Below are 17,166 nucleotides of genomic sequence, written 5' to 3'. Positions count from 1 at the left end.
TTTTTTTTTAGAGACAGAGTTTCACTTTGTCGCCCTCGGTAAAGTGCTATGGCATCACAGCTCACAGCAACTTCCAGCTCTTGGGCCTAAGCTTAAGGGATTCTCTTGCCTCAGCCTCCCATGTAGCTGGGACTACGAGCGCCCGCCACAACACCCGGCTATTTTTTGGTTGCAGTTTGGCCGGGCCAGGATTGAACCCGCCACCCTTGGTATATGGGGCCAGTGCCCTCCTCACGGAGCCGCAGGCGCCACCACATTTCCATTGCCTCTTTTAGCAAAGCCAATGTGTTGGGGCATTAGCGAACGTGTGCATGTATTCACAGCTTTGGTGAGTAAGCATCTTCTAATTTTCTGCAGGAAACTTCTCTGTCCTGGGTAAACAGGGACAGTCACTCACCCATTGAGGGTACTGATACATTGCAAGGAACACTGCGGATTGCAGCTCTCAAAACTTATCTGCCCTTATCAGTAGTACCTATGTCCGTTAGGTTTCTCAAACTGACCCAAGAGAGTCTATACAAGACCAGGGTGAGCAAGAGTATTTCTGTGGTTCCTAAACTGCAGTGGAATGAGTGCTGTAAGAGGGCCCTGAGTTCTGGGTTCTATTCCCTCTGCTGCCACCAACTCACTGTGTGAGCTAGAGAAACTCACTTTCCTTCTCTGGGCTTCAGCCGGCATCCCCAAACTGAAAAGATCATTAGATCCCATTAGATTAGGGGTCCTCAAACTGCGGCCCGCGGGCCACATGAGGCAGTGTGATTGTATTTGTTCCCGTTTTGTTTTTTACTTCAAAATAAGATATGTGCAGTGTGCATAGGAATTTGTTCAGTTTTTTTTTTAAACTATAGTCCAGCCTTCCAACGATCTGAGGGACAGTGAACTGGGCCCCTGTTTAAAAAGTTTGAGGACGCCTGCGTTAGATAAATTAGACCCATTCTAAGTAGGTGTTTCTCCAGCTGTGGAGAAGGGTACCAGATGTCCACAGGTTCTCGGAGATTTTTAAATTTGTGTTAATTCTGATGGTTATCTTAAAAAGTAAATGCTATCATAAAAATAAATGCCATTTGGAATGACCACCCTAGAATCTGTTCTAAATCTGCAGTGGCAGATGTTAAATGATTCCTCATGCCAAATAAGGTGCAATGGCTCCAAATAATAATGGTGAAGTGTTACGAACAGGAAACACAGGTGCACGGGGTCGCAGCAGTGCCTCTGCCGGACTCTGGGGTCCTGCTCTCTCTCCTGGGCATGCCACTCACCCATCATGCTGCAGCTCCCACTCTGCTGTGGAAGAGTCCAAGTAAACTCAGGAGCAACACCAAATCCAAGGCCATTTCCATTGACCTTCGCCGACCCCACCAATCATCCCCAGACGGGCGAGGAACCTCCTTGCCTTGAACTCCCAGAAGTCTTTCCCTCGAATCCTCCTGGGGTATTTCACACTTTATCCTCAGTTTTGTCTTTTATTTCTACCTATGCTTAATTTCCCTATATAGAGGTGACAACTGCTTCTTTGTCACCTTTACATAATGTAGTCCATGCCATCTCGACCCCAGCGAGTGCTCCATGAAGGTGAGTTTAAGGACTGGGTTTTGGTTTCATCTGGTCTATTAAGAAGATTGGCCCTGTGTCTGGAGTGTCTACATCAACAGCTGTCTTTATTCTTCTGCTGAATAAATGCCTTTACTCACAAGGTCATCATTCAGTAAAATGAATGGCAATGCCACAGTTCAATACAACACAGAATTTTAATGCTGCATATTTAGAAAGTCCTTTCTACTAATAAGTAACGGATTCAATTACATTAAGAGCACTGATGATTTTAAGAAAAACCGAAAACAGGGTGGTGCCTGTGACTCAGTGAGTAGGGCACCGGCCCCATATACTCCCATAAACGCCCAGGGTGGCGGGTTCAAACCCAGCCCTGGCCAAAACCACAGCAAAAAATAGCCGAGTGTTGTGGTGGGTGCCTGTAGTCCCAGCTACTTGGGAGTCTGAGGCAAGAGAATCACCTAAGCCCAAGAGCTGGAGGTTGCTGTGAGCTGTGACGCCACAGCACTCTACCAAGGGCGACAGAGTGAGACTCTGTCTCTAAAAAAAAAAAGAAAAGAAAAACCGAAAACTGTACTAAGCTAAGCAGCAGTAGCATTGAAGTCCCAGCTACTGAGGAGGCTGAAGAGGGAGGATTGCTTGAGCACAGGAATTCAAATCCAGCCTGGGCAACATAGCAAGAACCTATCTCAAAAAACGGGGAGAAAAAAGGGATAAAACCAAACAGAAGTATGGAATAAAATTCAGTGACTTTCAAAGTTGATTTTCAGAACCATACACAGCGTATATTTTAATATTCTAATTAAGGGTGACAAGTCCAAATGCCTATAGGACAGGGAGAAAGCACAAAGTGGGAAGTGGGTCCCATGGGGTGGTAGGAGCTGGGGTCGAAGCTGGCAGAGGAGCAGCTGCTCTCAGGTCTCAAAAGTGCCACCGCGATGGCAGACCAGTATTGCCAGACCTTCCCGTTATCCACAACCATCTGGAAACCTGGATTCTTAGGTGAAATGTGCTCTGCACACCCATTGTTGGTCTCCATTTGCAATGTCTACTTTAAATGTTCTATTTAGATATAAATAGAGAATAAAGAGATTATGATTTTTCTTCTTGTTGATTTAAGACACTTCCTATTAACGCATATGATATTTTAAGTGCAAGAATCCTATGAATTAATGTTTTACCTTTTAACAGTCCCCAGCCAACTATTAAAATATAAGGATACTGAGAGAAATTTACCTAATACGAAAAGGGAATAAAATTTCAGTGAATAACAATTTTCTGGAATTTGACAAAAATGCTTTTAAGCTAGCAAGGACATGTGCTGTTATGCAGTACAATAAAATCTCTTGAAATTTTTAGCAGAAGACAAGAATTTTTGTTTTTATGGCATATTAACCTTACATCTTCTATCTTTTATTATGCAAAAACTAATTTTCTCACATATACACTATTAAGTAAATCCTAAAAAAAAAAAAAAAAAAATTTTTTTTTTTTTTTTTTTTTTAGCAGTTTTTGGCCGGGGCTGAGTTTGAACGCACCACCTCCAGCATATGGGGCCGGCACCCTACCCCTTTGAGCCACAGGCACCGCCTAATCCTCAAAATTTTTAAAGAGTAAGTCAAAACCTTTAACATTTGTAGCAATTTTTTTCCTAACAATTTCAATGGATAATGAAATCAGCCAATGAAAACTTTCCATCTGTAACTGATCTTTATTGTTTTAAGATAATTTTCAAATTTAAATTGTAAAGAACTAGACCTCATTTGAATTAAAACAGTCTCGTGATTTTCAAGAATGCTATACCTAGCTGCATTTTTTCCCTACAATCCTGTAGCCTCCGTATTAGGAATTGTCCTAATATGAAATGAACTTTGAAAATGACCAGCTTTCTGAAAATGACTGGGACTTTATTTACCACGAGGAATTACTGGCAAAACTCACTTAGCATACTCAGAAACTTAGAAATATACAGAATGAATAAGACACGATAATATTACTCGGTGTTTTTCTTTCATAATTTTTTTGAAATTCTGAAAAATGCAGCGATGACAAGAGAAAAGAAAGGACAGGAAACTTGGCTTTTCCTGGAGTGAGACACATCTGTTTAATCAGTCTGCAGTGAGAGGTGGAAATTCGATCTTCTGCTGGTGGTCAGACAGACTGCATAAACATACCTCGGGGTCTACGGGATTCTAACATTCCACAGCTGCCTTTGGAAAAGCTCAGAGTCTGATCAAGACCACATATACTCTATACGTGCCAGAGAATCTTTCTCCTTAGCACCTCTGCCTTCCCCCCTGGACACACTCATGCACTCTCTCTCTGCTTCTTTTACAGATTAAAAATCTTTTAAATAAAAAAATGATGGATGAAAATTAGAATACTCCAGACTAATTTTAAAACCAACTCCACTTAATTATAACATTTAGAACCATAAAACGGAATTGAGCTCAGTAAAAAGCAAATGTTCTGGGTTTCTGAAAGAATTGTTTTAAAAATCATATACAAAGATTATTCTCCATAGTATTCAGAGGCTCTGCATTAAAGAGGGAATTCAACTAACACCCCCTTCCTCTCTCTTGCTGTCTACTAATTTTGTTGACAGTCTTTCCCCTCTTATTTTATCTTCTGATTTTTCTGACATATTTTCTTGTCCCTTTTATCTAATCATAATATAGAAAGCTTCACTTTAATTTTTTTTTGTTATTCAAGTTTAAATTTTAGTGTAATTAATTCAATAGGTAATACCCAAGCCTGGTACATAATCCAAAAGAGACCAAAAAAGGCCCAGCCAGGCAGAAGCAAAGTCTCACTCTTGCTCAGGCTGATCTCTAACTCCTGAGCTCAGGCGATCCACCCACCTCAGCCTTCCAGAGTGCTGGGATTACAGTAGTGCGCCACTGGGCCTGGCCTCACTTCAACTTTCTCGTCAACTGTTCCTTAACAACACGACCAGGGCATCTTGTCACTTTCAATGGGTACACTGCATGCCATGAGGGGCCACCCCAGGCCCCTGCTGTTGGCCACTCTTGGGACTATTCCTCTTGGGTTTGCAGCTAGAACCTCAACTTGGAGGCCTTACTGTGTTCTGCTAAAATATCCAAATGAATATCACTTACTTGATAAAACTTGAAAAATCCTATGGCTACCGAGCAAACGTGGTGTTTGGAGAAATGACAGGGGAATGCTGGCTGCCAGCCCTCGCTATCCCTGAATCTCCATGAGGCCCAGCATTGTCCATATGGTAGGACCTTCATTTCTGTCACTGTATGAGACGCTAGTTGAATAAGCCAAATATCACAAGGGGACCGGTATTATGACAAGTATTCCTGAGCTGAGGAATCAGATTTGGCACTCAGGAAAACACCACCATCTGTGTCCCAAGGCAGGAGGGGGATGGTCAGGGACCGACCCCACCAATGTTTTGTTTTAGAATGTTTTCTCATGCCACGTCAATGAATACACAGAGCCTCAGACCCCCTTTGGGATGTGACTGTTAAAAGCAATGCATTTCTGATGTGTCAGTCGATTGGAAGCTTCTGGCAGCAATGGTAACTGCAGCGAAAACACCCTAAATCATCAAATGTGCTTCAGACTCCAAGAGAGACTAGCGGATTAGCCACAGATTCAAGAAAATGGGTTTTATTATCAGAAAGTTGACTGCATTCTATAATAGGCTCCAATTTCCAAGTTCAGGGATTGCATCCATCCCTCAAGGTTCCTTGGGACTCAACTAGCAACTCAACGAGCAAATCCAGGCTCTGCCTGCCCACTCGCTGCCCATCTCCCTATAGCTGCCCACAAGCTGTGGCCCTGGGAGCTAAATCCTTTCTGCTGTCCAAGATTTCTCACCTTACCATCCAGAGGAAAAGATACCAAAGGGCTGGCTCGTCACTTAAGTTAGGGCAGCTTCATTTCAGAGCTCATGCCTGGTGGCGATGACATCTTTTTGAATCACCCTAGACAAGCACTTTTGTTCTGTCTTTCCTGTTTTATGCTTTTGTTGTTGTTGCCATTGTTGTTTTCTTTAGCTGTGAACTCATCAGTGGGTTTAACAGTTAAAAACCTGGCTCGGTGCCCATGGCACAGGGGTTACGGGCGCCAGCCACACACACCCAGGCCGGCGGGTTCGAACCTGGCCCAGGCCAGCTAAACAACGATGACAAGTGCAACAAAAAATAGCTGGGCGTTGTGGTGGGCGCCTGTAGTCCCAGCTACTTGGGAGGTTGAGGCTGGAGGATCACTTGAGCCCAAGAGTTTGAGGTTGCTGAGAGCTGTGATGCCATGGCACTCTACCGAGAGCAACATAGTGAGACTTATCTCAAACAACAAAACAGTTAAAATCCTGAGATGTCCTAATCACTCTAGAACAGACCAGCCTCTGCCCGGATTCCACTTGCCTTATGAGCGTGCAGATCATCAGCAGGGAGGTGGCGAAGGACTTCCTCAGGAAGGGCCCGTTCTCCTTCTGTCGCTGGTGCATCTTCCCACCACACTTGTTACAGCAGCGGCACATGCAGAAGAAGAGCCCCACCAGGGGCATCAGAATGATGAAGAGCAGGCCCAGGACAACGCACACGATGAGGCCGATCTCATAGTTGAAGATCTGCAATTCCAACCAAAGAAACAGCACATGTGGGAGCTTGAAATGGGAAGCAGATGGCCGGGTGGCGGCTCACCCCTGTAATCCCAGCACTCCGGGAGGCCTGAGCTCACGGGTTCGAGACCAGCCTGAGCAAGAGCGAGACCCTGTCTCTAAATAGCCAGATGCTGTGGCAGGTGCCTGTAGTCCCAGCTACTTGGGAGGCTGAGGCTGGAGGATCACTGGAGCCCAAGAGTTTGAGGTTGCTGAGAGCTGTGACCGAGAGTGACAAAGTGAGACTCTGTCTCAAAAAAGAAAGAAAGAAATAGAAAGCAGAATGTTTCCCAGCATATATGTTTCATTTTTCCACCTATTTGCCATTGAGTTGTTTTGTTTTGTTTTTTTGAGACAGAGTCTCATTCCGTTCCCCAGGCTAGTGCTTTGGCCTCAGTCTAGCTCATAGCAACCTCAAACTCCTGGACTCAAGCAATTCCCCTGCCTCGGCCTCACAAGTAGCTGGGACTATAGGCATCTGCCACGACACCTGGCTAAATCTCCTATTTTTAGTAAAGACGGGGTCTCACTCTTGCTCAGGCTGGTCTCAAACTCCTGATCTCAAGTAATCCACTCACCTTGACCTCCCAGAGTGCTGGGATTACAGGCATGAGCCTCTGTGGCAGGCCCATCAAGTTGCTCTTAATGTGCGTGTGTTCCCCACTCCACCCCCATTTAGAAGCTCCTTGAAACAGAGGAAATAGAAAATTTGGTTATTACCACAAAAGGCCAAGCAGTTACTACTGCAGCACAATTTCTAGATACAATCACGTGAACTTCATTCATTCCAGGATAAATGAAAATTAACGCAACTGCATCAGAAAACTTGGTCTCATTTCAATTCATGCATGCAGTTACTCACTTCCTAAAGAATGGCAGAAGGTTACAGGTTGGCAGTTTGCAACTGAATGGATGTGCTAACTAACAATGGGGTCTGAAGGCACCCAGAGCAAAGCAAAACAAAGCTCCAGTCTGGGGCCCAGGAGCAGACGTGTTGTCTTGGAAGACAGAGCTGAAATAAGAGCCAGAAGATTTGCTTCACATCCAACCAGGGACTTCTAGTTCCTAATCTGCAAAGTATCAACCTCATAAGCATATTGTGAAGAACAGATAATTAAATGACTGAATGTGAAAACGAGTGACGTGCCCAGAACGTAGCATATGATCAATAAATAGCAGTTAACTCCAGCAGGGAACATGCAAGAGTATTAAGTCTGGAGCACACGGCACTCCCATTATCTACTTCAATCTTGAGGTTAAAATGCTAAAAAGAAACACACAGTGGCTGAGATTTGCTGTATTCATCAAGTACGGGCTTATGCTGCAGCCAAGCTCCCCGTCCTATGTCCATAAAGAGTCATTATTAGGTGACTCTTGAACTCTTTGAGGACTAACATTACTGATCAGTTAAGAAACCAGCTCAGACATTCCAAACTCTTACAGACTTTTCTGTTATTTCTCAGACACTGTTAAAACTTCTTTAAAATAGTAAATCATTTATAAGTCCTTTCTGAATCCCAAAAGACACTGAACTCAAACCCAGGTGAGAACACACAGGGAAATGTTTTCAATATGTTAACTTTAGGTCCAAATGCAAATTGTACATATTCTACACAACCTTTCCGATGTTACTGGGTAAATATCAGGCAGTATCAAGTATAACACAGGTCATTTCCGGTGTTCACTAGTAGGCGGACGTCTACCCATGGTCTGGCAGTACCGAAAGATCTTGAAGGGCTTTGTAGATTATACTCAAGACCAAGATTTAAGTGTTCGGGGCTGTGTTGCTTAGGAGATTAAAGATTATAGTAAAAATAAAGATGAAACGAGAAACTTAAAAACCATTACAGGGTGGCGCCTAAGGTAAAGGAGTAGGAGGTGGCGGGTTCAAACCCTGCCCCGGCCAAAAACTGCAAAAAAAAAAAAATAACGTTGCTGTAATAACAGTGAAGAACAGAGAACAGGGAGCTGCTCGCTGGCGTTAGACAGAGAGCAGCTTGCAACGGCAGACAAGGACTTTACCTGCAGAGCCAAGATTATATTTTCTGGCTGTAGAGGTCAAGGCAGGTGAAGAGTTTGGGTTTGGCAGAGGCAGCATGCATCAAGAAAACAGACAGAAAAAGGCATGTGAGTGATCAAACACAAGCAGACCATTAGTATCTTATGCAGAGAAAACTGAGGGAGGAGGATAGAAATGTGACTTGGGCTAGCTCCTTCGACAGCAGGATTTTCTTGCTTCTACAATAACAGGAACTTTCCCCTTGAAGGGTTATCTCTGGGAGGATTGTAGACAATCTAAGCTCCTAATCCAGTGCATGGAACATGGCAGACGAGAAATGGTGACTATTTTTGTTTTTTTTTCCCCCCCTCGGAGATAGAGTCTCACTCTGTTGCCCTGGATGGAGAGCAGGCAACCTCAAACTCTTGGACTCAAGCAATTTTCCTGCCTCAGCCTCCCAAGGAGGTTGCTACCACACCTAGCTAGTTTTTCTATTCTTAGTAGAGACGGGAGTCTCGCTCTTGGTCAGGCTGGTCATGAGCTGAGCTCAAGCGATCCACCCGCCCCGGCCTCCTGGAGTGCTAGGGTTACAGGCCTGAGTCACTATGCCCGGCTAGAAAGGGGGACTCTTTATTATTACCGAGGGGGAGAGGGCATCGTTTGAGAACATGGTTTAAATAGCAGTGGAGAAGTTTTGTGCTCTGAGTGCTTTCAGACAAGACTAAGGTGGTGTTTCTTATTTGTCAGTTCCACTGACGAAGGCTTTCCTGATTTCCCAAGTGCAAGGACACTGATCCTCCGCTCAGCATTCACAGCCCTTTGTCAGAACCGCCAAGCCCGTCCTGTGTCCCAGCAGCCCAGGGGCCGCTGTCAGGGTCTGCCCGGGCTGCCACAGCCAAGTCCTGCAGACTGGATGGCTTCAGCAGACATTGATTTTCTCACTTTTGGAGGCTGGAAATTCAAGGTCAAGATGTCACTGGGGTGCTGTCTCACACAATTTCTCTCCCTGGCTTGTCAATGGCCCTTCCTGCTGTGTGTCCACGTGGTCTTCCCTGGGCCATTGCCTGTGCTATCCGCCTACAAATCTGGGGCACCATGTAACTTCCTTGCACGTCTTGTCACCTGGCCTCTCTTTTACCAACTCCAAGTTCTCATAGGAAAAGCTCTGCTTTGAGTCTTTGGACCCCCACCTTGCATTGCTCCTAAGGTGCTCCACAAATATCAATTAAATGAATGTCTGATGCAAAAGACAAAGTCTCTGAAAACACATCAGGAGAAGAGGGGCCACGGACCATAAAGTACTACTTTTTTTTTTTTTGTTTGTTTTTATTTTTTTTTATTTTATTTTTTTTTGTAGAGACAGAGTCTCACTTTATGGCCCTCGGTAGAGTGCCGTGGCCTCACACAGCTCACAGCAACCTCCAACTCCTGGGCTTAAGCGATTCTCTTGCCTCAGCCTCCCGAGTAGCTGGGACTACAGGCGCCCGCCACAACGCCCAGCTATTTTTTGGTTGCAGTTCAGCCGGGGCCGGGTTTGAACCCGCCACCCTCGGTATATGGGGCTGGCGCCTTACCGACTGAGCCACAGGCGCCGCCCAAGTACTACTTTTAATTTACAGCTAAAGTGCAGAAAGCAAGCAGTTCTGTGATCAGCCTTCTATCCTCCCCAGAGTCAAGGCCATCCCAGGAACAGAAAGTCTGCACTTCTGGAAGCTCTGACACCCTTGGGAAGAAGTTCGCTGAAAGGGCTCCAACCACTCGGGTGCTGACTCAGCACCGGCCATCAGAGGGCTCACCAGAAGAGGAGGGCCAGAGCGTGTCCAGTGGGAGCTGGAAAGCCACAAACCCAGGACTCACCTGGATGGAGCGTTCCCATGGGACTGCACGCGGGTGCTTGCCTGTGTCCCTAGGCCCTCCAGTGCCCCACTATGCCTCCCAGGTTTCCAACAACCAGGATCTTTAACTCTGTGGTTGAAGGCTTTTTCCAGAACCAGAAGTCCCAGGACTTTGCACTGTCCCCACACCCCAAGCAGCCCCTTGCCTGAGCCTCTGAAGTCTTGCTGTACACACAGCTTGGCCCTCTTGCCCTTCACCCTTTGCAGGGGAGAATGGTGCTTTGCCCAGTTTCCTATGGCTTGTCGAAGGAGGAAGCTCTGTGGCACCACCTTCCCCACTTCCCAGCCAGTATTCCCTGTGCCTCCCAAATAAATGACTTGCGCTGGGTGACTCGATCGCCCTGGGATCCTTGGCTCAGGGTCTGTTTCAGGGAGAATCCGACCCGACACACCTGCATTTATCAGACTAAATCCAGTCTGAAAGCTTCCTGGCAAAGGTGGCCTAGCTTCTCTGGCATCAACTAAACCCCTCTCCCTTGGATAACCATAGAAACCATGGTGTGATCCCACATCTCAGGGAGGATTCAGTCCACTCTGCGGGCTCCATTCTGCATCCTCATTCCATGTCACCCTCACCCCAGTCATTTTTATCCATTTGCAAAAGTCAGGAGAGGAAATCAGCAGCAGATTTAGAAGCTGAGGTTATAGGAGCTCCTAAGCCAAGCAAAAAGTTGTGTTATCCAAGACCCTCCCGGGACAGCTCCAGCTCAGAGTCACATCAGGGTCTCAGGATCTTGTCCTCTTGGCCTGGACTATGATAGTAGCACTGCCCCCGTCCACCCATTCCCTGCCAGAACTAGTCAGCATTCAGGCCTGACTGCTCATGGCACGCTAACATTGAATATAAATATAAGAGTAACTGTCATTTTATTTTGCCAGGGATGCCTGCCGGATGTGGCAATCACATCTGGGAGATGTAGGTGAAGCTGGCGGCCCTGGAGAAGGAAGCAGCTGGGAGCATGTGGGGAAACAGCCTGCCATAATCTCTGCGCCACGCCCCTGCTGCCTTCTTCATGAGCATTTTATTGCAAATTAAGAAGTCGATGAGGCCACTTGTAACTGCAGGACCTCAGGCGACCACTCACTGGTCAGGGTTACCTGCCCTCGCCTCCCCTGGGAAGGCCAGCGGTCAGGTTGGGTGTGCTGGCCAGCACGGGGTGCCTGTCTGTGCATCTTCTCATGGTTCTCCTGGTAGCCACGTCCAGGCCAGGGAAGAGGAGCACAGTGCCTGCCTCTCCCTGCAGGGCTGAGAAGCTGACCGGCAGGTTTAACGAATTCGTATAATCTCACATTCAATGCAATTAAACTTGTGTTCGTTCTTGGTCAACCGATACTCCTAACCAACAAAAACCAAAAGAACCTTCTTCTGTTCAGGTAATCTGTCACAGAAGGAAAAGGGACAGTGAAGTGGCAGCACCTTGGGTTTTCAGCAGAGAAATGCAAGGCGCGTTGATTCTTTACGAGAATACTATCCACTCGCCTTAGTGCAGCATTCAGGGCCCCCTGGTGATTGGACCTCAACTCACCGTCCTTTCTTTCCCTCTGACCCGGGCTTGATGGTTCCCGCAGAGTGTCAGCAGAGCACCTCCCGTCCCTCCAGCCCTTAGCATCCCTGCTATGAGCCCCTGAGGTGCTGCCTCTCGAGAGAATTCTGGTCAGAATTCACCATTTTCCTGTACATTCCTCTGCTCATAGATATACTTTCTTCTCCTATGGAACTTTGGGTAACGTCTCTGCTGTCTGGCTTCTAGCCCTTGAGATCCAGGGCTACCTCCCTCATCCTTCCCTCCCTTTCCAGTTCCAGCCAAGAACACACACAATGGTGCCCACCCATTAGCCTTGTTCTAATGGGAAGCTAGTCTTAGTCTATCTACTGAAACAAAGAACAGTCACTATTCCTACCAAATTGCAAAGAATGCTACTTAGGGGGTTCTTCCCTGTTAGCTAAAAAAAGGTAGCATAACATTTTTTAGTAAGGCTTGGTTTTAAAATAACATACAGCTTCTAATCCTAGCACTTTGGGAGGCTGAGATGGGCGGATTGCTGGAACTCAGGAGTTTGAGACCAGCCTGAGCAAGAGTGAGACCCCATCTCTAAAAAAAAAAAAAAAAAAAAAAATAGCGGGGCGTTGTGGCAGCACCTGCAGTCCCAGCTACTTCGGAGGCTGAGACCAGGGAATCACTTGAGTCCAGGAGTTTGAGGTTGCTATGAGCTATGAAGTCACAGCACTCTACCAAGGGCAACATAGTAAGACTCTGTCCCCCCTACCCCCAAAATAAATAAAATAACATACAGCTTGAAAGATTCCTTTAAATGCTACTTTTGAAATTTCTGCTATATTTCAGAGGGACTAAGCCTAAAATTACAGATTAAATATACAGTTGTTTAAAGATTTACTTAAGTCAGCCAAAATTTTTCTCATACTTTGTATTTTTAATATGAAATATTTTATCAATTAAAAAAATACCTTTTCATAATCAATTGAGGGCTCAAACATCTTCTTTATGACTTTTCTGAGATTATCTGGGGAAAAAAACAGAAAGTAGCAAAATTATTTTTCTAGTAAACATGAAAAGTATATTTAGAAAAAAGTCTATGCTTAAAAATTATTATACCTACATATGACTTTTATGCTTATATTCCTATTTATTAATGTAGGTGAATAATTGAAGTTAATGAGCATCTAGCCAGACGCCAAGAATAGATGACAGACATTTGGTTTATTATTTTGCCAGTGGCAGAATTAGAGTCACCGTAAGAGTTCACAGGGCACTTTCATAGTGACCAGCAAACCACTTATAGCTCAATAATCACTCACAAAACATTATTCGTCAATCACTACTTCTTAGTGATCCAAAACTTTTCAATAATTCCAGCTTTGCCTATTATTTTACAAATGAAAGGAATTTTAAAATTCACCCATCCAGGAGCTCTTTGCCCAGGAAATCCTGCTCTTCCCATCTCTAAGTAGCACATGAAAACCTGCAAATTCTATGGGAAATTGGGACTTTTTCTGTATATATTCGTTTGGGGTGTAACAAGGGCAGCTTGTTCTAGGGGGCATCAGGTCATTCCGCGGCATGTTGCTGCCCGGGCGTGGCTCTGGTCTCCTGTCCCCCGCCCGCACACTGCCAGCCCCTTCCCACTGTGTGGCTGGAGGGCACCTGTGAACCCCAGGAGGGGCCTGCAGTGGACAGCAGCAGCCTGTCTGCAGCAGTGTGTTCTGAAACTCGGGGCCCGCCCACCTCTCTCTCTGTCTCTTGCACACACACCTCCAGGTTGGGGGCAGCAGGTGCAGGACATTTGCTGCATCCTTCCCACCGTACCAACTCAGGCCATCTTCAACACCATGTGCAGCAGGAGCTCCTCCGAGTCCCAGAGAACAGGGATCGGCCCAGTGAAGTCTATTCTGTAACTTCTAGCAGATGCTCCCAGCCACTCCTGGTGGCCTTGGGTGTGCTAGGGACAGTTGCAGCTACATCCACCACTGCCCCCACACTGGCACCTGACCCCTGTCCTTTGGCTGCCAGTGGGTTCCGTCCCTCTGCCAAGGCCCATCCTTGCTATGGTGGCCTGAGCCGCCCTGTACAGAGGAGGGAGATGAACCGTCATTAATGACAACTTCTGACAGCCCGAGTTCCCCCAAACAAGAAAGGGCAGCAACTCGGGGCTACTTATGGCAAGGGCAGGAGAACACACCAGGCTCTGAGGACAGCTGGTCTCGAAGGAAAACCCTGAAGCACCCAGGGAAAGTTGGCGTATGCTGATGTCCACTGCATTAAAGGGCCAGCAAAGAAATGCCCTCTGAGGGTGGCGCCTGCGGCTCATTGAGTAGAGTAGGGCGCCGGCCCCATACACCGAGGGTGGCGGGTTCAAACCCGCTGAACTGCAACAACAACAACAATGACAAAAAAAAAAAAAAAAATGTCCTCTGAAAAGATTCCCCTTGAAAACGCCAGGACTACCAGAAGTTCGTCACTTGAAAGATTAAGTATCACTTTCCTGAAAAATGCACTCGCCACCATCTTCCAGCAGCTCTGTTTGCTTAGACATTTTTTTTTTTTTTTTGCTTAGACATTTTATTTCTACTGTCTCTCCAGCACAATGACACCACCTGCCTGCTCCTGGGTTCACATTTTCCCAGGGTGGCATGGGTGAGACTGAGATCAATGAAGTGATTTTGGGGGACACGGGCAACATCGTTTCCTCCAGTCCTGGGGTTCACCAGACTTCATGGCTTAGCAGATTTCCTTCTGCTGAGTCTTTCTGGACTCAGAACCTCAGTGACACACATTGAACGACCCTGTCCTGCTGTAAACAGGCTGCAATTTTCAGCTTCTTGGAGCACGTTCATTTAAATGCTCACACCAGCATGACTTAACTCTTAAGTGTGGCTTTTAATGAAAGGATTAATGCTTCAGATTTCTAGAAGCCAAGTCACATTTAGAGTTATCAAATGTATCCCCTGCCCGCCAAGTGTTAATATATAACAAAGTGCTCAGGAGAGGGAGAGCCCCTGGTCTTTATGTAAACACAGTGTAAACACCCTTTTGCTGCCATTTTCCCCTAGGTGATGTTGTTAGGATGAAAAAGGTCCAGCCACCTGTCACCGTCACCCAAATGCAGAGATGGAGATGAGGTCCGGCAATCTGGAGAACAGTGAGAGCAGCCTCTCCAAAACTGTTCTGTTCTTCTCAAAGCAAGGGTGTACAAACCCTTATGTTAAACAACAGTAATTGCCTCGGCGCCGGTAACACAGTGGTTACGGCGCTGGCCACATATATCCAAGCTGGCGGGGTTGAACCCGGCCCGGGCCAGCTAAACAACAATGACAACTGCAACCAAAAAATAGCTGGCAGGTGCCTGTAGTGTTGTGGCAGGCGCCTGTAGTCCCAGCTACTTGGGAGGCTGAGGCAAGAGAATCTCTTAAGCCCAAGAGTTTGAGGTTGCTTGAGCTGTGACACCACAGCATTCTACCAAGGGGTGACATAGTGAGATTCTGTCTCAACATAAATAAATAAATAAATAACAGTAATTGCCATAACCCATAATAAACAATAAGTAGCATAACCCAGGACCCACAACAACATTCCAATTCGAAAGTTAATCTCCTAAATCAGTCACACTCAACTACTCAAATATACACCTTTAGGTTAATGCTGCATTTACAAAACAACATGAATGGGAGACGGGGCTGTGCCATCTCAGCCCTGGCTTAGTTGATTCCATCTTATTCTCAGTGACACCTGTCAGCACGCGACTGTGCCATCAGTCCCTCTCCGGTGCCAGACAGACACATGCTGGCTTTCGCTAGAGTTCACAATGGCATACACTCACTCTCTGAGTAAAGAGCTTGGAAGGATGGCCCGTCACCTTTCTGCCAGCCACGTGCCCCCACCATGAGTTGATCGTGGTTATTCTACCTGGATGCTGAGAATGCCCATTGACCATTCCACTTCCTTTGGGCCCTTAAATCCCTCAGGGAGGCTTTGGAGGGATCGTGGAATCCTTAGAAAATCTGCGCCACTGCAGGCAGGGCTGTGATGGGCGGGTGCCTGGTGCTTGGCAAAGGCAGGGACAGCAGGCTCAAAAGAGCCAAGGTATCTGTGGAATCCCGCAGCATTTCCTCCCCTGAGATCTTCCTGGAAAGAGTTATTCCATTGATAGCCTTTGTTTTCTGCTGTTTATCAGAAAAAATTGGTCTGCAGGATCTTTGAAAGGATTATGGCTCCTTGAATCACGCTTCTGGGTCTGTACCGAGATCCACATGCTCCCACAGACACTGCTGGGAGGACAGGAAGCGACTGACTCCACTTGTTCATTTGACAAAAGGTTTAGCGGCTGACAGCAGCTTCCCCTGGTCCGAAGGTGGGATTAGGGTAGAGTGAAGGGGGCGCTCTGTTCCCTGGTATGTACTTTGAGTTAGCTTGAATATTTTTTAAAATATTGAAAAATTGTTAAATAAAATGATTTTATTGACATACTTATCTACCCTCCCCCCAAAATAGAAAAACTCGATTTGTTCTTAATACAATGAAGTTAAAAATTGTGGTTCCTGTAAATAAATCAGATCCTGCTACAGCTTATGCAGGTTATGTGTCCTACAGCCATTTTTACAGCATGTCAGCATATATTTGTCATCGAAAACCTACCGATTTCCAGTTGTAATCGTGTTAAGAGGGATCTAGTCTCCTTCAATTTTTATATATATTTTATTTATTATTGTGACTTTTGCCATACATCTGTTCCATCACAATTCTCTGAGATTCTCCCCTTCTATTTCCGCTTTCTGAGAGTGCTTTAGAGGACAGGAAGGTTAAAGAGAAGCAGCCGCCTCCTGCGTACCATAAACCACCCACCCAGCTAAGGGCAGCACGGGGTAAGCAGGCAATTTGGAGTCAGGCAGGACTAGCTTCAAGTTCTGGCTCCAGCACTAAAAAACTATGTGACTGCTTTGAACACAAGTCAAATTTCAGAAACTTTCTGGGCTTCGATTTCTTCATGTGTGAAATGGAGAAAATGCAAATTGCTATCTTGTGAGCTTATCAACAAGATGAGATGGCTGGACACAATGGCTTACCCCTGTAATCTTAGCACTCTGGGAGGCTGAGGCAGGTTGATTGCCTGAGCTCACAGGTTTGAGACCAGCCAGAGCCAGAGGGAGAACTTGTCTCTAAAAATAGCCGGGCGTGGGCAGCGCCTGTGGCTCAGTGAGTAGGGCGCTGGCCCCATATGCCGAGGGTGGCGGGTTCAGGCCCAGCCCCGGCCAAACCGCAACAAAAAAGTAGCCGGGCGTTGTGGTGGGTGCCTGTAGTCCCAGCTGCTTGGGAGGCTGAGGCAAGAGAATCGCGTAAGCCCAAGAGTTAGAGGTTGCTGTGAGCCATGTGACCCCACAGCACTCTACCCGAGGGCGGTACAGTGAGACTCTGTCTCTACAAAAAAAAAAAAAAAAAATAGCTGGGCGTTGTGGCAGGTGCCTGTAGTCCCAGATACTTGGGAGGTGGGGGCAAGAGAAATGTTTAAGCCCAAAAGTTTGAGGTTGCTGTGAGCTGTGACACCACAGCACTCTACCGAGGGTGACATAG

At 46.3% G+C, this 17,166-nt stretch overlaps 1 protein-coding gene across 1 annotated transcript in view; it reads right to left on the bottom strand.

Annotated features, from left to right (window-relative positions):
* The window catches only part of PROM1 (prominin 1), a 116,609-nt gene that overhangs the window by 50,792 nt on the left and 48,651 nt on the right, over nt 1-17,166 (bottom strand). Inside the window, exons 4-5 of the mRNA XM_053578081.1 lie at nt 12,549-12,604; nt 5,952-6,157 (exon numbers count right to left, since the gene is read on the bottom strand). Of these exons, the coding sequence (XP_053434056.1) occupies nt 5,952-6,157; nt 12,549-12,604 (262 nt within the window). The remainder of the gene's footprint in view (nt 1-5,951; nt 6,158-12,548; nt 12,605-17,166) is intronic.

Source organism: Nycticebus coucang, chromosome 23 (genome assembly GCF_027406575.1).
Source record: "Nycticebus coucang isolate mNycCou1 chromosome 23, mNycCou1.pri, whole genome shotgun sequence".
NCBI classification, from domain to species: domain Eukaryota; kingdom Metazoa; phylum Chordata; class Mammalia; order Primates; family Lorisidae; genus Nycticebus; species Nycticebus coucang.
This window is presented reverse-complemented; position numbering and strand designations above follow the sequence as displayed.